We start from the raw sequence: 25,010 nt of genomic DNA, 5'->3' as shown, positions 1-25,010 counted from the left end.
TTATCTGGTGGTGATTATGTTTGAGACATGCCAGATTCTTTTAAAGTGTTGTTTCCAAGTAGATATTCCCACGTATCTTAGTTTGCAAATTGCAACATTGGGCATATTATAGGCGAAGTCGGGCTTTCGCGGAAAAAGACATTTCTCAGCATAGCTCCCTAAAGTGTATTCAGCCCTGGTTTTATTTCGAGCGGGAGTCGCACAGGAGAGGAACGAGTAGAAACAATACGTTGAATCCACTTCGCTTATACGCCATCGGATTGGACTGCTATGCAGATTTGGGTGGTCTTAATTATTCCCTCTCTGGCCTCAAATGCGCCTTAGCTCTCTGGTAAGTCTTTCATATTGGGTTGCTGTGCTTGTGAATGTAAGCAAATTTTGATAGGCTAGGAAAAAATCTCCTAGATTTGACAGTATTTTCTAGTATTTTATTAGTATTTTTTGTGAAATCCAGGAAATCTTTTTTCTTTGACTTGTTTGCCCTCTCTCGTCTTTTAGTTGACACTTGACTTCCCAAAAACCGAATTCTTAATTTGGTCAACTGTACGCGGAATGAAGGTAGGTGGAAAGTTTGAAGAAAAATTTGTTGCAGGGTAGGTTTTCGTGTTGTGTCTTGTTAGGCGAGGCTTAGAAATGGGGGAAATGTGTTAATCCAAAATCTGACTTAGACGGTAGACTACGAAAAAATCAATAATAATAGTAGTGCATGATGCGTACCCTTCAACAGTTCCGTGTCGTTGCAGGCTCTTATATTATGCTTTTAGGAAAGTTTAAATGTTTGACGTGTACTAATGTTTTCTGTATCCTTGCGTACTTATTTGGACTCGGTCGCATTCTTGCGTCGTTTCGTGCGTTTATACCTGAAAATCTAATATTTATTTTCGTGAGAGAATCTTCTAATTCATTTGCCCAAGACTCTGTTGGTTTATCCCTTCCCAGTAGGGGGCTCACTCATCTCAGTTATGTCTGTTCGTTGTTGTTTCCCAAAATGTGAAACGAGAAAAAATTTGGAAATTTATAAGAAAGAATCTTGACTTAAGCGGATAAAATAATACTTTGTAATTCCACAGATTTATTTCACAAACACACGACCCGGGTTTCGACGTACAACGTCATCTTCAGGCCACCTGAAGATGACGTTGTACGTCGAAACCCGGGTCGTGTGTTTGTGAAATAAATCTGTGGAATTACAAAGTATTATTTTATCCGCTTAAGAATGAACCGATTCCATAAAATAACGCCTGAAACCATCGATTATAAAAGAATCTTGAGTAAAATGAATGTTAAAGAGCTAAGAACTATCCTGGTTTGATAGCTTCTATCTAAGTGGTTTGGTCTGTAAGCTGAAAGGGCAGAAGCTGTTGCAAACTTTAACCCATCGATGTATCAAAGACCCGAACGACTTGATATAAGCTTACTTACCATAATAATCTTTGCCGTTGTCCTTAATATTAATTTTCGTGAGATCCCGTTCTTCAGTTTTCCAAATTTGTCTCTCGGAGTGTCTAATGGAGTTGTGGATCGATCAGAACCTTACTCAAAATTGATGGTATATTTAACTCACAACTTAGCTATTTTGTTTCTCCACCACCTGTGTAGGGTCAAGGTCGTGCATGGAGATAACTTAGCCTAACCCATTGCGGGATCGACATCGACTGCATCGGAGAAATTTGTCAATATATTGATCGCTATCCTAGTAGTACTTTGTCATCTCAGAAGGTAGTGTGACTCAGAGCATTAAGCCCTTGCAATTTCCTTTGTGAACCAGTCACAATGCCTAAAAGTGTCAGAGAGGGGTGCAAAGAGATCAAGTGCCTTCTGCAATATTTTCTTTTCAATTATGAGAATCGCACCTCAGTCACTCTTCCTACCTTTAATCCATGGCATAAAATATACTTGTAATAATTTTCTTTGCTTTCTCCTTGGATTGTTTAATTAATTTTCACTTAGTGATTTAATGATTCCCTGTAACTATTAAGCCATGAACGAACAAGCGTTCCACGTGTGAAATTTGTGCGAATACCCGCCACCGAAACGAAGTCTGCTTAAAATTCAAGGTCGCAAGCTTAAAATATTTCCTTCGTCCTTGAGAAAGTTTTATGGACCAATGACAATGGAAAGTGAATTTTCTGAAGTTTTCCTTAAGAGCTTAAGGATTACGCGTAATTGATTTTGCATTTATATCGCCTCTTTATGGGGAGAAAAGTTGTTGCAATTTCAAAGCAAAATTTTCGCAATCCGCGTAAGCATCCACCAATCGCGGGATAGAAATACCTGCAATAAGTTTTGGCTACTTAAACTGCTAGGATTCGGGAGGTAAGCGGCTCCTCCCCCGAGTAACCTCTGAGTGTGTGCGAGTTTCCTTTCGTTGGTCGTTATTTAAATTTTATTTCGCCTGCGATAACGTTAACAAGAGAGAGTGAGAGCGATTCTCAGACTAGTCTAGCTCTTTCGGGGAGAATCTCATTGATTTTTTGGACGGGCTATGAAAGCATTGTGTGTGCCATTGCGACGGATTAAATTTCGTTCTTTCACTGCATTACTTCAGCGACTGGATTCCGTGAAGAGTCCGTGTCCACGGAAGTGAAACACTATTTTGTGTCCAAAATGCTGAAGGGCCTGATTTCCTCTCTAATATTTCGTATTAATAAATCAAAGGTTATGCAATTTTCAAGAAAGAAAAAGGCTAAGCTTAATATTAAAGTAGGAGGGCAAAAACTAGAGCAGGTAGAACAGTTTACGTATCTCTGTAGTGTTTTGGACCAACAGGGTCAAAGTAGCAGGGACGTAAGAAGAAGAATTGCGCTAGGCAAAGAGGCTTTCACAAGGAGGAGGGAGTTGATGACGGGGACTTTGAGTAAGGATGTTAAGAAGAGACTCGTAAAAACTTTGATATGGAGCGTAGCTATGTACGGAGCGGAAACGTGGTCATTGAAGCAGGAGGATAAACGTAGACTGGAGGCTTTTGAAATGTGGGTGTGGAGAAGAATGGAGAAGGTAAAATGGACAGAGAAGAAAACAAATGAGGAAGTACTTGGTATGGTGGGCGAAGAGAGGGGTTTGTTGGGAGCAATCCTATGGAGGCAGGAAAAGTCGATGAAGGGGGTATTGACCGGCAGTGGGATGTTGAAGACTGTAATAGAGGGGACGTGGGTATTCGAGGCTAAGCATAAATAATAATTAAATGTTGTGGACATTGAGTACTTCAGTGTTTGTGATGAAAATCGGAGGTAGAGAGAGAGAGTAATGAGTGGGTCGTGGAAAAATGTGAAATGGATGTATGGGTAATGGGCGAGTATGAAAGAAGTGTTGCTTCTTCGCTGGTGTGGTCATGTTGAGATAATGGATGAGAGTCGAATTACCAAACCCATATACCTGTATGAGAGAAGAGTGAATGGTATACTGTGGATGTTGAATCGTGAATGGTAAAAGAACAGAATGTGTATGAGTGAGACAATGTTTGTGTGTGGAAGAGGCGAAAGAAGTATTCAAGGATTGGGAAGTATGGAAGAATCAGTGAATATTTTAACTTGCTGCAAAACGTACCGACTCGAATGGTATGCCCGAATCTTTCTTCCCTTCGACGGTTACCTTGTTACTTCTTATATTCATACGTATTTATCCTCCGCCTTTCCTTTACGTTATACGTGTATGTTCAGGGGAGCAGTCTGTGCGCACCGTTCGGTGAGATTTTCGTTGAAGGTTTAAAGTTTTACATATTTCCTTGTGCCTGAAATTTAGTAGAATAGATTCCACGGTAATGAGTGATCATTTAACGGAATTTATCACTTGATAGTTGTCTTTCCCCACCGAAGTTTGCTTGTCCTTTTCGCATGGCACCGATGAAGAAGTTCAGGGAGGGGGGGGGGTCTGAACGTCGGCTGAGAAGAACCTACATTAGCGCATAAGTGCAAAAGTTTTCAATAGTTAATCTGTGCTGACTCCGATAAAGGCAAAAAATAACTTTTGATGGTATTTCAAAGGGAAGTTGACCTTTTTCGTTAAATAACGTTATGTTTTCCCAGTATTGGACACGGAGGATGGGTTTGCTCGAACCCTTATTAACTTTCCCATTATGGGAGTTGTCTGTCATATCTAATTGAGTCGGAGCACAGACGTCACGAGAGTAGAGATCACGATATGATAACATTTTTTTCTTCCGTTTCTGAAAAATTCAGACATTTTATCACGCCAATGAAGAGTCACCACGAGCTCTCCCAAGAAGAACCGAGATTTTGCTTCCTCGTATTGCTCAAGAAAACTACGTACCCTATGCGGTGAAATGCTACTCATTGCCATCCTCGCTTACATTCCTAAGCCGTGGATAATTAATGGAAATCATAGTTTGTTCAAATTGCAATTGCATTCTTTTCATTTTCTATAAACATCCTTCGATACTGCCCTCCCTAATTATTAAAAAAAAAGGCCGAATACTGACGATTGTTTTCGTAAGTTGAATCCTTCTTTAAAAATATGATCCATTTGGGCGCCAAATGAAACTCGAGAAATCCCTAACTTCACAAGGACGTCAGCGTACCCCTTGTTTAATTACGGTCTGTTATATAAAAGCACAGCTTTTATTTCCTACCAATCTCTCGGAATGCATGAGCGTGGGGTCGTCGAAAAGCCTCCCGACGCACTTATGGGGGTGACGAGTTAAGGGCAGCGTATGGGGAAGGTGGGGTTACGGACGTCAAAAACGTGAGACCTTCTGTTAAGCATAATTTGGAAAAGTAATAGTTCCTCCCGTGAATTGTTGTTCAAAAAACGTAATGTGTTATATCAGTGCTTCTCTCGTTATGCTCACCGTAAAAGTAAAAATCGTGTAAGGCTTACGTAGAGTACGATAATTTTTGTGGTTATGTGAAGCTTTTTTGGACTGTATAAGGATTATATAAAAATATATATAAAAACCTATAAACCTATATATATATATATATATATATATATATATATATATATATATATATATATATATATATATATATATATATATATATATATAATGTTTACACATTTGACGGCTAAATTAGGGTCATGCCTTAGTTAACAATATTAAAAATATTATATAGTACGAAGACAATCTGAAAGAGCCAAAGCCCCGGGCGAAAAAGGAATTCTAGGCAGGGATGAAAGACCCGACTTCTGGATTAGCAGGTGAGGGTGTTACCCCGCCACCACTGATGACGGAATTAATGAGCTTAACATATGATTTTGATGAATTGATATGTTTAATATTGATGAGTTTGATACAGATTTATGCGAAACTCTTGCTATGACTATGACATCTTTCACGCGCCGCTTTCCATTTATCCCTCTCTCTTTTTGAACAATACGTCCGCGGGGAAATAAAACCTAATTTGCATTTGAACTAACATTAAGGAGCTTCACGCTATGCAACGCACCAAGCGATGATATACCTCATGAATGAAGGTCGCTTGAAATTAGCGTACCGGCTCGTACAACAAAAAAATCCAATCTTAGTGATTTTTTTCTTGTGGAAATATGGCTGATGAACGTTTGCCACGCAATGCCTCAATATGTCGACTTGCGTGCCTGCTGCTCACTCCCCCACAAAATACTGCATATAATGGGAAGAGTGAAGTGAGATCTTCATTTTGAGCCCATTGTGCCCATGCGATATTCATGTATTCGTGATGTGAAATTCCAAGTTTGTTGTCCTTCGCGATATGTGTACAAAAGGCACATCAGTTGTGTGGAAGTATACATTTCTCAAGGTGTTAGATTTAATGCCCAGCACTTAATGAATGTGCTATCATCGAGTTTATATCTGGTATAAATCTAGTTCTATGTAATTAGAGTTTCATTTATGTTAATTTAAAATTGCCAATGCCTCGGATGGGGTTTGATATTGATTTCTCGCGATGAATCGCTGGATTCGTGCTGCAGTAAATATTGAATTAATAATTTTATCCTTCAGCAAATTGAAAATGTGTATACCGTAGATATGTTATGAGGAATGATTCTATGTTCACGCATCTAAGAAAAATGTAACTTGGCTTCAATTAGCACGAGTGTTAAGAAATGAGCACATGCAGGTCATCAAGTAATCATCCAGTAGTCATCCAGTATCTGAAATAATTTTATTAAAATCGAGTAAATGTGGCGGGTATGCTGGAGGGATTAGGTTGGTTCTACAAAGATTATTCACCTTGATAAAGAGCATATTTCAAGAATTGTGTGTGTCTGTTTGAAGGAAAAACACAATAAAATATTTTAAAAAAACCGCAGAGATAAGGGGGATCGGGATGGTGCGGTGGCTAACGTACAGTCACCGAGAGGGCCCGGGTTCAAATATTTTTCAGTGGTATTCCGATCCCTACTTGAGGTGCTTTGTGGAGAGCACTTTGAGTGAGCACGACGTCCGTCTGATGGGACGTTAAACTGGGGACCCCTTGGCACCTTTCGACAAGAATAGGCTAATGCCGACGCCGGGTTTCTCCCCACCATTCCTTTCCCATCCATCCCTAATGACCATAGCTGTCGGTCGCCGGCCATAAAAACCACTACTACCGTTGTTAAACCGTGTAAATTTGTAAAACCCCCGGCATATCGAATTTATTCTTACTTTAGCACTGGGTGAATTCGATTCAGTATTTACCCAGATATTCAATTCATAACTAGTAATATATAATTGTACATGAAGAGTAGAAGATTACGTTAAAACCGTGGTTAATCTGAACGAAATCATCGCAATTTCCCCCGTTATTTCATCCAGATGATTTGCTCTTCGGTGTTACTTAAGTTGTTGCACTAGATGTTGATGTCGGTGCTCATGCCTGCGCATTCAAGTCCATGTATGCATTCAATCATTCCTCCCACAAGTCACCTCGAGAAGTGCCGGTGAATTGTAGTCGTCCGCCACTGATTTCGGACCACATGGGCTCTCATCCCCCAGCCTCTCTACCGTCCGCGCTTCTAGCCCCTTTCGAACGCCTTTCTCCCCCCCCCCCCACCCCCAAAACCCCCATTCCTCGTCCAAGCCTCTTTTACCTCCCGAGGACTCTCTCACAAGCCGTGCCGAGCATTCCGGCCGCCTATTCATAGACAAAGGTCGTCGCCGAAAACGGCGGGTCGAGGCGGGGTTGGGAAGTGCATTGGAGGCGTTACTTTTAGGACAGGCGCCATCGGGAAGGGTTGGTTATTCTAGCGTGGCACATCGTGGAGACCCGCTAGCCGAACTTGTGACTACGGACGGGCGAGGGAATGGTCGAGCCGGTTTTATCGATAATGAATGGTCGATTAAATGAGTAATTTGAAGAAGGTTTTACTGATTGAATGAACGCTCTTGATGAAGTATTCTTATGATTATGCTGGAACCATATTAATAGAAAAGTCAGTGGGCTTATAATTTGGTAAGGGAAGGGGGGTTAAACTGAAGTCAGTAAATAATAAACTGGTAAGAAACTTAAAACTAATATTTCCATCGACAAAGTTCAGCTGCCAATGGGGAGAAATGCATGGAAGAATATTGTTGCATTATACGCTAGGAACCGAGAACTCAAATATGGGGACCATGGAAGTGAGTCGAGTTTGTGAGGGGAGTGTAGGGGATGGAATATGGGAACGGGAAATTAAAAAGGGAACTGTTGATAATACCCCACACATCCTGCTCCCCAAGTGAAGCACTCAGTTGACAGCCAAGAGAGGGCCATTGTATTGACATGTTCCCAGTTATCCTCCTTGCCCCATTTTAATTATTCCTGGCTCTAACCTCCTTTCTATAGGAACCAGATAGCTGCTACTATTAAATAACAGGTAGACAGGTTCAACGAAAGGCAAATAATTTTATGGCAATGTGTGGAAACGTGCATCTAAAATTTTATCAGTTCCCCAACTAGACTACCTAAAGTATCATCCTTGTGCGCATATGCATTACACAAATCTACATTTGTTTGATGGGGATCGGAATGCTGGGGTGGCTAATGTATTGGCTTCCCACTCCAAGGCCAAGGTTTGAATCCCAGATGTGGCAGAATTTTTCAGTGATCCATGCTTGGGTGGCATCTGAAGAGCACTTCCAAGTGGAGTATGCTAACCACCAGGTAGCACATTAAATTGTGGACCGCTTGGTGCCTATCATTAAGAGCAAGCAAATCCTGGCACCAGGATGTTCACCACCCATCCCTCATTCCCTGAATACCCTGCACCAAATAAATCACCCTCGTAACCCTAATGGAATAAAATACCTTATATACGTAGGCATCAGTGAAACTCACTTAATAATTAATTTTATTGGTTAATTCAATATTTTGAGTTTTTCAGTATTCCAGGTCCTTAATTGTTTAATTTGAACATGATGTTCCATTGATTCATGCATCAAGTGCATGGTATGGGTCTGGCAATGAAATAAAATGCATAACATGAGGATTTCATGGATAGATGTAATATGAAATGACCATAACTTAGAAGTCTGATAGAAAAATAACCTTAACTTAGAAATCTGTTTCACCTCTCTTCATCTCCCTTGACCATGAAGTCAGTTTGTATTTTTAGTGTCATGCTGAGTATTGCAGGATGCCTTGAGATACTGACTAAATGAATGCACTCTAGCATGCTTGTATGGATGCCTCCACATATTAACTTTTTTTTCATTCATCATATAGCTTTGATTTTGACTGCTGCCAATATTTTTACATTCAGAACTGCATAGTTCATGAACGTTGTAATGCATGCCTAGATTAATTTGATCAGCTGTAGAGCTTTTACAGTTTTTATTGCTGATTTATTTTCTATTATTTTTATTGCTGTTATTGTTGCTATATTTTGGCTGAAATATGTTGTTTTTTTATGAATCTAATAGAATAAGGGTCAGCAGCTTTAGGGCTAAATCTAGGTTTCTAGTCTGTCTAAATATTTATTGGGCAATATTTTTTGCATAATTTATTTTAATATGTGCTGCTTTTGTAGCCTTCATAGGCTCTTCACAGGGTTATGCGGTCTAGAATGCCTGTGTATAATATATAAAACACAGCAATCAACCGGACCTTAGGGTTGATTACTGTGTTTATGGTTTTTTTTTTAATGTATAAAATTCTGGTCCAAGATGAAGAAATGTTACCAGCCCCTGTGATAGGAGAAAGAGGTCACTGAAGCATGTCGATAAAATTTTGTTTTATTTCCATTGTGCATGAAAATTAAGTTGTTTTGGTTAGTATGATACAAATCAGGTAAATTCATGATCTCTTTTTTCATTAATGAATAGTATAGCATTGAGAGGTGAGATTGTGAATTAAATTAGTGCTAACTATTCCATGTCTGCTTTTTTTTCTCTTTCTTTCATGAGGCCATCACATTCAGCTTGCCTCTTTGATTTTACTCAGATTTGTGTTTATACATGAAAGGGACATGCTTGCCCATAAGTATAAATGAGCAGTTTTAGAGGGAGGTGATCACAGCGAGTCACATTTCTGTTCTGATTGTCATCTTGCAGTCTATCTTCAAGCCGGCACCATTTGATGATGAACCTGATGCGCTTTTGGAGAGAGAACGTTGTGATTATTCAGTACGAATATCTTACGAAGAGGCATGCAATGGAGCAGGTATTGTAAATGTCATCATATTTTATGGCTCTCATAAGAATTAATGCTAACAAAGACCCATTTTAGATCAATTCATTTCATTATCTTAAATTAAAAAAATGTTCAGATTCTCACTTCCTAGATTGTTTAAAGCTCCCGTTATTGCTAAATTTATTCCAGGAAGTAGTGATGCATTCTCTCCTACAATTTTGTGTTGTTCAATTTTAATGAAAATTTTTCAAATAAAAAGAAATATCCACCCTTGAGGAATTGGTCATTGTTGATCAATACCTACCAGTCCTTTCATGTAATTATATTTTTGTTTGAACCATCAATTCTTTCATGCACATATCTACTCAAACTTTTCAGTGAAAATAATAAGTTAATGCACTTTAGATTTAATAATGAAGAATTTATCTAGCATGCAGAAATGAAGCATTTATAAGTCATTGTTGAAAGATAACTTGTAAGATTGTTATCATATCTCTGAATCACATTTTTAATTTAAAATGGACCACCTTTCAGCTACTCGTCCAGTTCGTGTATATGCAGATGGCATCTATGACCTTTTCCACCAAGGACATGCAAGACAGTTGATGCAAGCCAAAAATGTCTTCCCTAATGTGTACCTAATTGTCGGAGGTGAGAAAAAAATCCTTTCTTTAATCTCCATTAATTTAAGCCACTCTTTTTTAAGTAGATAACCTGATTGGGAAAGATTGTGTGAAGTAGTCTGATGTGAATAGGTAGGCACATTGAAAACTTGGTGAGTCGTAGCCTGCATTCTTCTATCCTTTCAATCCATTAATAAGCACCAAGTTACTTCACACCACTGGCTCACGGGCCCGGGTTCAAATCCCAGAGGTGTTGAATATTTTTCAGTGGTATCTCGATCCCTACTTTATCTTCTTTGTGGAGGGCACTTTCAGTGAGTATGCCGTCCGTCGGATGGGACGTAAAGCTGCGGACCCCTTGGCGCCTTTCGTTAAGAGTAGGCTAATGCCGACGCCGGGTTTCTCTCCACCTAATCCTTTCCTGTCCATCCCCTATGGCGCAAATGACCTCAGCTGTCGGTCGCCTCCCCTCAAAACTACTACTACTACCACTGGTTCACTTTTAAATGTTGTTGAAATGAGGCATCAGGTATTTGATAATTCAAAAGAATCAAATGATGTCTTCAATGATTATCATTGAAGTTCATTTTTAACGCAATTATTTGTTGTAATGAAATGAAATTATTGACTTTTTAATTATTTGTGATTGTCATTCAGGATTATAGAGCCCATTGCTAAAAAATTGTTTTTCGCGGACAACATTGCTGTTTTTATGCCCCTATTCTTTACCATGGTGGAAAAACCAGGAAATTCAAGTGTTATTTACAAACCTGTGGGTGTACAAAATTCACATTTTATTTTTCCTTTCAGTAATTTTTTTGAGATGTCACGATTGTTGGTGATTTTGTATTTTGATTTCAAGTGTGCAGTGGAGCTCTGACGCACAGCAAGAAGGGACGCACAGTGATGACTGATGATGAGAGGTATGAGGCTGTGCGCCACTGTAGGTATGTTGATGAAGTGGTCCGAGATGCACCATGGTCTCTGGATGATGAATTCCTCTGCAAGCATAAGGTGAGCTTGTGTTGTTAGTTGTGCCTTTACGACTTAATCAATTTACAGCTATGACAATGAATGGTGTGCATGTTAACACACCTTACCTTTATGATTTACAGAATGTCTGCATGCCAATTTAAACTGTAAGGTAGAATGGATATTGCTTGTAGGATCTGTACATGGGCACTTCTGGCTTTGTATTAATTTATAATTTTATTTCATTTGCTCCACAATGTTTAATCTGCTTGTAGGAGGACTCTTCTTGCATAGGGCATTGATTTGCCTTGACCACCGCATGCGGTGAAAAGAATATGAAAAATAGGATTAGCTTTTCATTTTGATTGGACTAGTCAATGGAAAAGGATAATCCTTATTGCCCAAGGCTTAGAATTTATACTTTGTTCATCACACTTATAGATAAAATTATTTTATGTGATGCTTGTTTGAAAGTTCTTTCATGATATGAACATATGTCTGCAGAATATTAGATTAAAGATTAACTTGATGGCAATTTTTACTGTTAATTTAAAGCATTTTCATTTGAAAAGTTATTATGTTTCGAATGGGAATGATATATTGTGATGATTGTTTGTATATTTTTGTATTTTTGGGTTGTTTACTGTGGTGTGTTTGGATTTAGTTTGGTTGATATATCAAAACAAAAGTTACTTTTAGTAATGATATAAAAATAAAATTGACCTCTATTCATTTCTCTCTTATTTCATTAGATTGACTTTGTTGCCCATGATGAGGAGCCATACACCACTGGATCTGGAGTTGATGTTTATGCCCCTCTGAAAGCTCGAGGCATGTTTGTAGCCACACAGCGTACTGAAGGTGTGTCCACGTCAGATATTGTGGCTCGAATTGTTCGAGATTATGATGTGTATGTCCGTCGAAACCTAGCAAGAGGATATAGTGCCAAGGAATTGAATGTTTCCTTCTTGAACGTGAGTAAAATTTTTTTAACTTGTTAATTGGAGTTAATGGCCTAAATGGAAAATTTGCATTCAGATCAATGAAATGTAATCAGGACAGTGGAAACTACTTCTCATGACAATATTTGGCAGGATATATAAGTAAATTTAGAGTAAGTTCTTGTTCCTTGTAAGTATACGTTAATATGTGTACTTGCTAGGCAAAATAGCTTGTGAGAATCATGAAATACCTTTTAAAAATGCATTACTTAATCCACTACTTTTACAAATGATGGTTCATTCTATTGTCTCTATGGATGTCTTCATGTATTTTCTATGGCTAAGAACTTATGTTAGTTAAAATTCAAATATTTCATCAATTGAAAAAGTAATTTTGTCACAAAAAAATGAAAACAGTTAAAAACTTCATTTTTTTTTAAAAATCACTATTAAGTAATGTATTATTCCATAACCCTTCAGTATCATGAAGAAAAATATTCAAAGTTGTATGAATTAAAGAAAATGTACATTTTTTTAACCAGAAAACATCGTTTTAGCCTGAGAGTAATGCATTTTGTACCTCTTGCAAGGAGTTGAAAGTTGTTAAATCTTTCAAGGGGTCTTATTTTAGCCTTAAGACAGCTAATCCTGGAATACCACCTGTATGGCCTCAATGTGTCTACTTTATTGATGATAACCAATGATGCCACTCAAACCAACCAATGTCCTTAACTAATGATCTCAATCATTTTGGATCCCAGTTGGGCAGCTTTGGCTGGAGCACTTTGCTCAATAGTGGCTAGGATGTGTGCTTATTTCATAGATGTGACTTATCAGCTAAGAAATGTGCAAATTAGATGGGAGAATCAGATAAATAACAAATAACTGCAACTTGTTTTAAATGAAAGTTGAAGCAAACCAATGTCATCAGAGCCGCATATTTATATGATAAATTTATTCTTTAAGGCAAAGAAGTAATGGTGAATGTAATAATTTTAAGCAACTTGACATTTTGCGACATTACGAGGGTCATCCGGAAAGTAGTACCCGTTCGTGCCGCATGAAGTGCTGACGACGCGAGTAGCCGCTGGACGAGGTCAGATAGCTTCAGTGGCTTGTCTGCCTTCTCTGAGCCAAGTTGCGTGACGCTAGCATTGCCTGTGTTGTTTCTGTGATTGTTTACAATGTTTAAAAAAATTGAGAACGCCGCCAGTTGTGAAGTGAGGGCAGTGATTAAATTCCTCAATGCAAGAAACGTTCGCCCATGTGATATTCATCGCCAATTAAAGGAGGTGTATGGAGACAATGTAATGGACGAGTCGTCTGTTCGGCGGTGGTGTCGCAACTTCAACATGGGGAGGGGGAACACACACGACGATGAGCGTTCGGAGAGACCGTCTGTCATTACAGACCAACTGGTGAGCTCAGTTGACGAATTCGTGAGGAACGATCGGCGCGTCACAATTGATGACATCTGTGAGCATTTTCCCAATGTTTCTCGAACAATTGTTCATGAAATTGTTAAACACCATCTGCATTATGCAAAAATTTGTGCAAGATGGGTCCCTCGCGTATCTCAATGAGCTGGCGGCGAAGGACTATGCAGCAGGAATACAGAAACTTGTCACACGTTATGACAAATGCCTTAATTTGCTTGGAGATTATGTTGAGAAGTAGTTTAAAGTATCCTCTTTCAAATAAAATTTTTTATGTTTGTTAATATTTACTTTTGTGTCTTTATTTCACGAACGGGTACTACTTTCCGGATTACCCTCGTATTTTTAAAACTATGGAAATTCGTGTAGTGTTGCACATTATAATAAGAGTCACAGATGTCATAAATACTTGGATAAATTGCCTCATTTCAAGTGTTGTAAAAAAGTTATAACTGCTTCTGGTTCCATTGTTGAGTCTGTGGGATTATTACATTTCACTATTGATTCTGACGAATTAAATAATGACAAAAAAGCTGGGAATTCAAAATTTTATCTTAATAAAAACTATTTTTTTTTAAATGTCAGCTTGGCAACAATATTTTTAGTTTATGTCCTTTGGGATGTTGGGTGTATGTTTTTATTAGGGTAAGCTGGGAAAAAATCATTTTTTTTCCTGATGGGTGAAAAAGTAACTGAATAATGAAGGGTCATCTGTGCATATGGCCCTGAAATTGATTTTTTAAATCAGAATAATTAGAGTTTTTATTGTGTTATTTGAAATATACTGATTTGGGGGTTGAGTGTGAGATCAATTAAAACATTTCCATAGATAAAAGCATCAATTGCTGTATGTATAGGTAACTAAATGTGACATGGTAATGGTAGTAAATGCAGTACAATGTTAAGTAATGGTGTAGTCGTCCCAGGTCAGAGTGGTAATTTTGGTTTACTTGAGGGTTGCCGGGGATCGAGATGGTGCGGGGGCTAACGTACTGGCTTCCCACCCTGAGGGCGCGGGTTCAAATCCCGGTGGTGTTGAATATTTTTCAGAGGTTTCTCGATCCCTACTTGAGGTGCTTTGTGGAGGGCACTTTGAGTGAGTACGCCGTCCGTCGGATGGGACGTTAAACTGTGGACCCCTTGGCGCCTTTCGTAAAGAGTAGGCTAATGCCGACGCCGGGTTTCTCTCCACCCTTCATCCTTTCCTGTCCATCCCCTATGGCGCAAATGACCTTAGCTGTCAGTCGCCTCCCCTCAAAACTACTACTACTACTTGAGGGTTGCCTGGCAATATAATTTTTTTTCGATCCCCAGTTCGATAGAGGTAGAATATTTGTCATCTCATGATGAAAAGATATCTTGATTTAAAGGAATAAAGATTCCTTCTGCACTGGAGATTCTTCTTAACTATCATAAAAACTTGTTTTTTCTTTGCTATTTTCCAATTCTCATCCTGAATTTTTTTTCAATAAAACTTGTCGGAAAGTCAGCTGGGACATCGGTCAATTTTAGAAAAAATTGGCATGGATCACATTGATAGTATTTGGTAACACTTGTGGACTGTGTGAATTTTATCTGGAAAACTAAAAGTTTTACACCTCAACCTAATGTAGTAAGTAGTTGCATCAATTATGGGGCAATCAGTCAATAATGGACCATTCGGCCACCTAAATCTCATGTATAATTATTCTTTGTAGATGTTGAGAGTCCCCCCCTCATTCTGATTTATGCTGTATACTCTAACAAGTGTCTCTTCTAATTAATAAATAGCTGGAAAAATTACCAGAACAGGTATCTTTTTTAATAGTTATTTTGAATGTCATTCATTTTTTCATATTTCAATTTCTTTGCTTTACTTTCTTCTCAACCTGAATGTAGGAAAAGAAATTTAGGTTACAAAACAAGATGGATGAACTGAAAGAGCAAGGGAAGAAGGTGATTGAAAATTTGGATGAGAAAAGAGTAGACATGATACAGAAATGGGAGGAGAAGTCAAGAGATTTCATCGATACTTTCTTGCTTCTCTTTGGACGAGAAGGTCGGCTGGTGAGTAGTTTTTTCTGATGGGTTTTTTTTTAAAGGGTCATTAAATATTATTTTTCTTCCTGCAAATATGTTTTTGGCTTTTAATTTACTTTCTGTTGAGACGTTCGGTTATATTTTTAAAAACAAAGCTGGCCACGTTATCCAGTTAGACCATGATTTCTTGAGTCAAGTGAAACTAAGTAATTCATTAAAAGTGTGAATCATATGCTGATGGAGAGACAAAAATAACATTGCATGCATTGCATTTATGACCCCATTGCTCTCCTTCACTGTCTAGAAACTCAGAGTAGGAGAGGGTGTTCTGATTATACACTTTGGGGATGAATGTAGACATACAAATCAGAGAGAGGGGTATTATGACCTTGTCATTCTGTCAGAAAACAAGGAAATTGGAGTCATTTGATAATAAATGGATAACCCCAAGTATTTTTCAAGTCTTCATTATTTTTATTTCGAGTTTAAACTTATTTGTAGAACAAAATTTAAATGTTTTTTGTTTATTTTTGTAAATCAGTGAAAACTGCTTTGGTATTGGAAATCTGTTTTTGTTAACCATAGAACTTCACTAATGGGTTAAACCTATGCGAAAATGATGAATATTATGCGCACTCGCGAATTGGTTTTGATGCCTAACTTTAATTGTGTTTGCCTTTTTTTTCTTCTTGGAAAATTTCATTGAATTTTTTTCTCCTAAAGGGATGGGGTTGTTTCATTGCATATCGGATAGTTTCCATTGAAATGCATGGTTTGTGGCTCCCGGTAAATGTCACTGCAAGTACATGACATTCAACCCTAACTTTGAGAATACGATTGCTGATAAGGGTTCAGTGAGAGTTACTGGAGTGATGTGTTGAAAATTTGAGCCCCATTAACTGTTTTAGTCTGCCTTTGTCCTTTGAGTTACCCATTTTGCTTTTCGTTTACCCTCTTAGTCTCACATTTGGAATGAAAGCAAAGGGAGGATAATGCAAGCTCTGTCACCACCTGGAAGCCCTCATCACAACCATGAAGATGGCAGTTCCTCTGCTACTGGATATGATGACTTGGATGATTCAGCCAGGTATATGATTCTTGCTTTTCATTTGAATGTTAGTAGTGTAACATACTGATCTGGGCCAGCGTGAATGTAATATATTTTTTTATTTCAAGTATTGTGTTCTGTAATTACAGTTTTAAAAAGTTTCTTGCGCAACAGTAAACCATGGTGATTGTTTATGTTAACTTTGCATGCATTACTAATATCAAAAATTAAAGAATGTGCATATAAACTCATGTCATAACATTTCTTTTGGAAATAATTCTAAGGTTTGGGCATGGATGACTGAAATTTTGAATCTCGGCATTTTGTAATAATTTAAAAAGAGAAATTCAAGAATAATGTTTGTGATCAACTTCAATATCTGTTGTATGAAAAGTTCTATAAGAGATGCCCTGGTTTTTCGGATAGCATCCTCGGTAAAGATGGAACAACTGTCACTATCCACTTCCCTACCAGAATGAGAATTTAATAAGCAAATCAAAATTAGATGTGTATTCCTATTAAGTTATTAAATTTACTTTTTAAATTGTTATCTCATGTGGAAGAACACAAGCAAAAGTATTACTAATTATACCAAACTCAATAGAAGCGAATAGATTTCCAAGGTTGTCGAAGATGCAGGTATTATGCCCTTATTCTCAGAGAAGTGTGTTACTCATCCCGTATAAGAATTCAATGCCCAGCATGGACTCCTTAAGCAGGTGTTTATCTTAGTGCAAAACTAGTGCAAAAAAGTTCAGTATTATCCACTAGTATTGTCAATGCAACAATTTCAGAGTGTAAAAATCATTCGCCTTGACCGCAGTTTCTTTGGAATTTGTCACTAGTAATGTGTATCAGTACAGAGTAGAAAAAGCATTTGATATAATGCTGTTTAAGATTTAACAATATTTTATATTTCATCTAGGTGTGATTCAGTTTTCTTGCTCATTATATTGCTAAGCTAAAATGAAGTGTGGTTGTAGTAGCGGTAATAGTATTGCCAAGTGCATATATTCTGCTCGTTAAAGTTACTTCATACAATTCAATTTTATTGAACAAGTATCACTTCTTTTAAGGGTGTGTGTTTTTTCAGCCAGAGCAATTAATGAGGTAATCAGATTATAAAGGGAGATTGCTGATTATTTGTAATTTTATTACATGTAATGCCATGTTTGCAGTAATTATGATTACATAATCATAATAAAATGACTTTTTAGTTAAAGTTGCATTAAAATGCATTATTGGTTACATGAATGATTGCTTCAAAAATTTAGCTCCCTTGAATTTAGATTTCATTACTTTCTCTGGGTTAACATATTTGATAACACATTGGTATATCCTCAGTGGTTCAGTATTCAGGGCCTCGAGTACTCATTGTTGGACAATGCCATTCGATATATTACTCATACTACCATCAATCACTGAAACAAAAGCAGTGAATACCTGCCGCGGTTGACTTGTGCAGCGGCCCACCTGGGCCATCTTTTTGTAGGTCATACCCATTTTCAATGAAAATTAACTATCAAACATGACCAAGCTCAATACCTGTATGTAGTAACCATCATCCAGTTTAACCCGTGACAATGAGTGAAATATATTTTAACCAAATGGATTCGATCAAACTTGAAAACATGGCAATTTGGAAATTTCTTGTGTGTATCTTTGTTGCCTGAATAATTTTAGTTTCATTGAGGAACTCTTTGGACTACATATAGCATAAATAAGTATTTGCGCAACTATGAGTCTGTATACTTCATGGTTTGTTAGGAAGTATGTTGAAAATTCGCTGGTATTGTCACCGTTCACTTTCTTAAAATAGTTTATTTGAGATTTATTGTTAAATCTCTCAGGTGAATTCACAAGTTGGAAGTTTGAGCATATTTTATAAAGAGTGATCGTAATATTTTATTTGCATAGTTTATTGTGCAACAATGTAATCTGATGTTATATTATTTGCTTAATGTGTAATGTACATATATGTGATACAAGTTTCATTGATATAACTTCAGTATTACGTCAGCGGCAGCTGTTGAAAGTTGAAACATGTTCAGTTAGCCTACAGTGTCACTGGAGGTAACTCGCAAAACTGCAATAAAATTTTGCCTTTGTTTGTACAAATCATCAGCCATACGGAGAGTCTGCTCCTCCCTGTAGCACAGGTAGTAGATGGCGTAAAATGTTTAAGAGGGGACAGACAATCTTTTAAAAAAATACAGACCCAGGTTTTATCACTGCTCTTATGGAAGTAAAAATAAGCAGTGCTTCTGACATTGCGAGAAAAGGCCCTTAGCTTTTATGAAGAGTACCATCAGAAATATTGAAAAATAAATTGGGTTGCCATCTACACATTGGCAGCAGAAAAATTGCAAATGAGACTTGTTTGTATTGAATCCACAAAACCCATTGCAAAATCACACTTATCTCATAAAAATCAATCCAAAATGTCCTCATTCTCCCTATTGTCCAGAACTTGTCCCATGCATTTTTTCCCTGTCCCCAAATGCAGAGGAACACTTGTCAAAAGCATTTTTCATCATCATCGGAAGTTGCTTAGATGAACTGAGTACCCACTTAATGTACCCATATGCCACAGCTGCAGCTAATTTAATACTGGAGTCAAATAAATGAAATTTCTACCGCATATGCATTACAAATTAAGATAAATATTTTCGAAATTAAATTTTTGCCCTATAAATTATTCAAATAAAAATATGTGTAATCGCTATTAATTTAAATGCTATTTTTTTGTTTTACATGGTTAGGCTTCATAAAAAAAATTGTTCCTACAGTAGTGATGAAGCCCTTCTATGCCTTAAAAAATTTTTGTTTTTCTTCCTTATTGAAAGCTATGCATCACTAATAAATGCAATTCAGGGTAAATATGCAGTAATTTTCATGTGTTCAATGAAATTTTAAAAAATTATTCAGATTTGTCAGTGGTATATCATGATTGACATTTTAATCTGTGCAAAACATGGACACAGGCATCTTATTCAGTATGATTTAACTATCTTAACTTTCATTTTTATATTATTTTTAAATAAATGCAGTAAAACCAATTAATAAATAATTCAATGAGTGAGTAATTAGAGCTTTACACTGTAGATGCAAAGTCATTCTAACTTTCATCATTCCTTCAATTCACAGATTTAACTTAAAAAATGTAAACTGTTCATGTTTGAAGGTCAGATGTTGATTGTAATATATTGCCTCTTAGATCTTCTCTTCTTGTGCAATGGTTCTGTGGCATCATAAATATTTTTGTAAAAATAATGTGAGGTCTGTTCAAAAAGTTGCCGAACTTTTTATTACCAAATAAATACTTCACCAACAAATTATTGGTCTGGGTGCCCTTCTAAGTAGGCTCCTCCCAAACATATACACTTATCCCAATGGTGTTTCCATTTATTGAAACAGTCCTGGAACCCTTATTCTGGAATATAAGCTCCTCTGTTGAGTTTCTGTCGCTCTCTTGATTGGTGGCCAATCTTTTTCCTTTGAGTGGGGTTTTTAGTTTGGGGAGCAGGAAAAAGTCCCATAGGCCAGATCTGATGAGTCAGGTGGATGGGGAACCACAGCAGTCTTGTTTTTGGCTAAAAAACTCTTTTAAGTTCTGACAGGGGAATGAGCCGGCATGAGTAGTGAGGGTGAAAAAACCACTCTCTACTCCTTCAAAGTTGGGTCCATTTTCGCCTAATTCTCTCTCCGTTAGGTGTTTCATAACCCCCAGGTAGCACTCTTGTGTTGACTGTTAGGCCTTTAGTTAGGTATTCGTGATGTACAACCCCCTTTGAATAAAAAATTCCACATCACCTTGAAATTCAAGCGAACTTGTCGAGCCTTTTTGGGGCAGGGGAATGTTTTACGCATTCATTTTGAAGATTACGTTTTTTTTATGGCATATCTATAACCCAACGACTCATCACCTGTTTTGATCCAGATGGACAAGAAGATGAATAATAGAAAAATGCACACAAATGAATGCTGTGTATTGTTCTTAAAACAATATATGTGCATAAAAAATAGCTAGGAATGGTACTTATTCAATTAAACTTGTAACATTCCTATCTGTTATGAAAATTTCCTTCTAAATTCTTCATTCACAGTAATAATGTCAGGAGTTAATGGTGAAAATGAAAAAATCCCATGGCTCGGGTTACACGAATCAAAAAAACTGGAAAAAATCTTTTACAATTTACTTATGAAAAGGTTTTACATAATTTTTAAAGTGATGGGAATGAAAACATGTACATAATAAAGTTTACTTTTCTTGCTGCATTTTTATTTGAGTCCCAAGATCATGTCTTGCGGGCAAGTCATTTATGAAAGCAAAGAAAGAAAATCTCATCAATGAATTTGGTTGTACGTATCCTATCAGAGTTTAAAAAATATCCCGTAAAATGTCATTTAGAGTGAGGTGCAGATCCAAGGGGATAAACTAAAACTGAAGAAAACTTGATGTCAGACTCACAATTTTCAATTTTTTCTGTCCACTAAGAATATAATTGTCTACTGTATGGTGCATTTCAGTCTGGTGTGATTAGTTAGATTTAACAACTTCCATGTAATCAGCTGTAATTTGTTTATTTTAAGTGCACAATATGTGCTTGTCTAAATTTTGAAATATTTCATGGTTAGTTTTCGGTGTGCTACCTCGTTTACATGTTATCATTTAACTCAAGCTTACATTTAAGACAACAGCAAAAGGCAATGAAAGACAAGTATTCAGACCTACAACATTAGTTTATTACTAACATCCAATTGAATTTGTTTTTGCTGTATATGAAATATTACAAATCTGGATGATGTTTGCATTCATTATGCAAGCATCAAAGACCATTAATTTTAAAAGAATTGTGGTCAAATACAGGTGATAAGGGCAAAGAGAGAGAATACAAAGTCACCTAATCTTTCAAAGATTCTAAAAACAAACTTTTGAGATGCATAGCTACAAATTTCAGGTAAAATTAATACTCCCTAGGGATGTGCTTGGTAAGTGGAAAACCATTTTTGTATAGTTTTATTTTCCTCCTATCCGATCAAATTCCAAATTGCCTGACCTTTTATATTCCAACTCTAGCTTTCACAGGTGTTGTATGTTGATCGTATTGACAGTAGAGTGAAAGAGATCAGAAAGTTCAGGATAGAGGTGTGCTTAATGGAACCAACCACTCTTCTTTATTTCTCCATGTTGAGTAGTCCAATTCAGCAGAGATAATTTTTGCTCTTTTTTCTCATTAATCCCAGCCCCGGAGATGCTAATTATTTTTAATATTTCCCATTCAAGTGGTCATCACTCAACAAAAACTGGGCATAAATTTACATTTCTTTGGTATTGAGGCTTTTCAAAAATATGCAATTTAAACTGCAAACTTTATTTAATAAATTTTGCAATTTAAATTGCATATTTTCATCTTTCCATACATCATTCGCTTCAATTTTGAAGATAACATATAAAATTTTAGGTTTTCATACATGTGACCTTAAAATAATTTAAGGGAACAGGTAAAACCAAAATTCACAAAATTCAAGCAGGCCTAAAATTTGTTTGACATTTGAAGTCAGTTGATTCCCCATCTTCGTTCCGTACTGCCCAACCCATGAGTGGCTCTGGAACCTCAAAATAAAATGCTCTATGAGTAAGCATTAAAAAACTTGCGTTGATAGTGATATTGTTCAAGAGAGATCAGATATATCTAAACTTAGTTTTTTTTGCACAAACAAACATGTGTGTTTAGTTTAGTCTTTTAATGTGTTCGCACTTTCATATCTCTTGCCAGGCATCCACATTGGCCTCACATTAATCCACTAATTTTTCTTCTATGTTTCCTCATCACCCATCAACATAAAAACTTTCCATCTTGTTCATCACTGCACATGCCGTCTTCAATGCTTTTATAAAATTGAAGTCACCTCGTTTGCTGGTCTGTAGATGTTGATGCCCCCCTGGGAAATAGTGTGGCTGAGGAGGTCGAAGCAAGTGGAGGAAAGACAGATTGAGGTGCGGCTGCTTTTAATGCCAAAAAAAAAACTATTTTGCAGTATTAATGTCGGTATTAGTCTCCCTTCCCTGCGTAGTGCTAGAGAAAAGTCATCTAACATGTTTTCTTTTTCAAAATTATTTCTCTCATGTTAATCACATAAATGAGCTGAATTATGTTAAAGTAGTGGTGCTATAAATTGTCATTTTGACTTCAAATAGAATTTCCTTCGCTTTTCAAGAATTTGGTATTTTTTTATTTAGGATTTCAAACTTCAATTTTACGAGTCAGAGAACAAAGTACATATTTCATGAAAAATGAAAAAATACATGGAATGCTTGCTAATGCCTTAGTAAAAGAGATTACCTCAAAGAATGAAGATTTCTATGTTCAAAATGAGTAAATGTTTTTGAGCCCTACGAAATGACAGCCAGTATGTCCTTATCAAATTTAGTTGCTAGATTGCATTCCAGTTTCATTGCATTATTATACAGACAGACTGAATTATGCTTGTTGAAAATTAACTTTGGCATGCCTTGAAATGAAAAACTGCATTCCTCTGAGAAAAGTGAATGCATTTAAATGCACCTATTTTTGTAGTATTTTTTTCTTTAGGGTCCATTACGAACCTAGGATGAAAGCTATATGATTAATACAGATTTAAGCCATTGACAACCTCAGTATAGCCTTGGATTGGCGGGTTGGATGGACTTCTTGTTATAATCTAACTATATTACAAATTTTGCTGGAGCAGCTTGATTTGAACACTCCAATTTTCACAGACACTAGACTTGAGAATATGAGTTCTAAAGTATGTGTCTAATGATCATTACCGGACAAGGTATACTATTCCTTCTCTGGATACACTTCATTTGAATTTTTAAAAGTTTTTTCGATGTAGTGAGAAACTGGATTCTCTCTCTGAATTGTATATCTTGCAATCAGAGATGTTTAGGTTTCTTTGTGTAAAACTGCTGTGAAGGTTTTCCCTGAAAAGGACTTTTAATGGTATCCCAATACTTGTATCAAGACATAACTGATGTTTTCTCAATATAATGATCATTAAGAGAGACAAGTCATTGATTGGGGGGACAAGTCATTAAATTTCCTTATGGATATGAAATGTTATTTGTTGTTGTAATTGAATAAATGAATTGAAAACCTGGAGAACCACTGGAAATTGCATAAGTGCAAAAAGTTTTTTTCCATTATAGCAAGGAATTAGAAAAGTAGGGATATAGATATGAATCCCTATGCTATCCTCAGATCAAAGTGCCAAATTAAAACCATTATTCTTATCTATGTTTCTAGCCTTAAAAAAACTGATAATTTTTTCTTCCCACTATTTTGGTTATTTTTCAAGCGTCTTGAACTTCTGAAAAATGTATATTTTGTCATCAAATTTGTTCTCATCACCAAAAGTGTGTCCCAAGATATCACTGTGGATGCTAGTAACAGTGGCCTGGTCTCTAAAATTATCATGGTCATATGGCAATTGCTATGGACAACTAAAATATCATAAAATATAAAAACAGGCACTGTGGCAAAAGTAGAATTTCAATATATTGTAGAAGTCTCATCTGTATAGGCCATAATTATTTTCACTTATGAATTTCATCAAAGTCAAAGCATTGAGAGTAGTAAAATTTCTGAATTTTCTGGGTTTTACCTTTCAATAATGGAGAAAGACTTGAGTAGCATTCCAGTTAAGACTTTCACTGTGCCACGGCGCATGGTGCTATCATGATAGACTTTATGGTTTTTTAAGCATAGGTCTGCTTATTTCAGTTGAAGGTTTTAATGCTTCATTATTTTCATAAGAATACTTCCTATGAAGGAGGATAGTAATTTTCCTCCCTCTTCCCTGGTTTCCCAGCATTCTGTGTTCACTCTTAGCCTGCAGCACTCTACTATCTTACAAGATTTACTTTTTTTACTTTGAATTTCTCTCAAAGATTTCATCTCTCTCGCTACCATATCTTAGGCTTTGCCTTTGTCCACGCTCATTTTCGTATCTTAAAGGTCAGGTTTTAGAACCACGCATTGCTTTGCCTCATGTTGAGAGATCAACTAATATGGTTTGCTTTTACTTACAATTCAGACCATCAGTTCCTTCTTATTGTAAATGCTTCCTTCGCTTAGATGACCCTGTTGATGCCTACCACATGTGATTTTGTCCAATTGCACGATTAGTTCCAACCATCCTGGTTTTTTCTCTCCTACTTTGATTTAAATTCTTTGAGGTGGCATAAACCCCTGAAAGATTACTTTCATCATTTTATTCATCTCTGTCAGAAATGGCAATTAAAAAGAACTACTGCACAAGCATTAAAGTAAGAATTCTGGTTTTATCCTCAATTTATCCATTGAGAAACCTAGTTTAATTAAGGAAGGGGAGTGAAACATAATTTTATTAAGGGTAGTGAAAATGTTCTATCGGATACATAAATGTTGTTT

General features: G+C 36.7%; 1 protein-coding gene across 4 annotated transcripts in view; it reads left to right on the top strand.

Annotated features, from left to right (window-relative positions):
• Positions 1–25,010, top strand: part of LOC139686773 (choline-phosphate cytidylyltransferase A-like) — a 118,729-nt gene that overhangs the window by 87,317 nt on the left and 6,402 nt on the right. For 3 of the 4 annotated variants that reach the window (XM_071583810.1, XM_071583813.1, XM_071583812.1), the window contains 6 exons: positions 9,455–9,563; positions 10,068–10,184; positions 11,019–11,170; positions 11,881–12,102; positions 15,384–15,551; positions 16,484–16,611. In XM_071583810.1, coding sequence (XP_071439911.1) covers positions 9,455–9,563; positions 10,068–10,184; positions 11,019–11,170; positions 11,881–12,102; positions 15,384–15,551; positions 16,484–16,611 — 896 coding nt within the window. Of the gene's footprint in view, positions 1–9,454; positions 9,564–10,067; positions 10,185–11,018; positions 11,171–11,880; positions 12,103–15,383; positions 15,552–16,483; positions 16,612–22,481; positions 22,574–25,010 lie in introns of all 4 variants that reach the window. The other variant, XM_071583811.1, reaches the window with a different exon arrangement.

Source organism: Hetaerina americana, unplaced genomic scaffold (assembly GCF_022747635.1).
Source record: "Hetaerina americana unplaced genomic scaffold, ioHetAmer1.1.p SCAF_15, whole genome shotgun sequence".
NCBI lineage: Eukaryota > Metazoa > Arthropoda > Insecta > Odonata > Calopterygidae > Hetaerina > Hetaerina americana.
The sequence above is the reverse complement of the archived record's forward strand: the minus strand, read 5'-3'. Positions and strand labels throughout refer to the sequence as shown.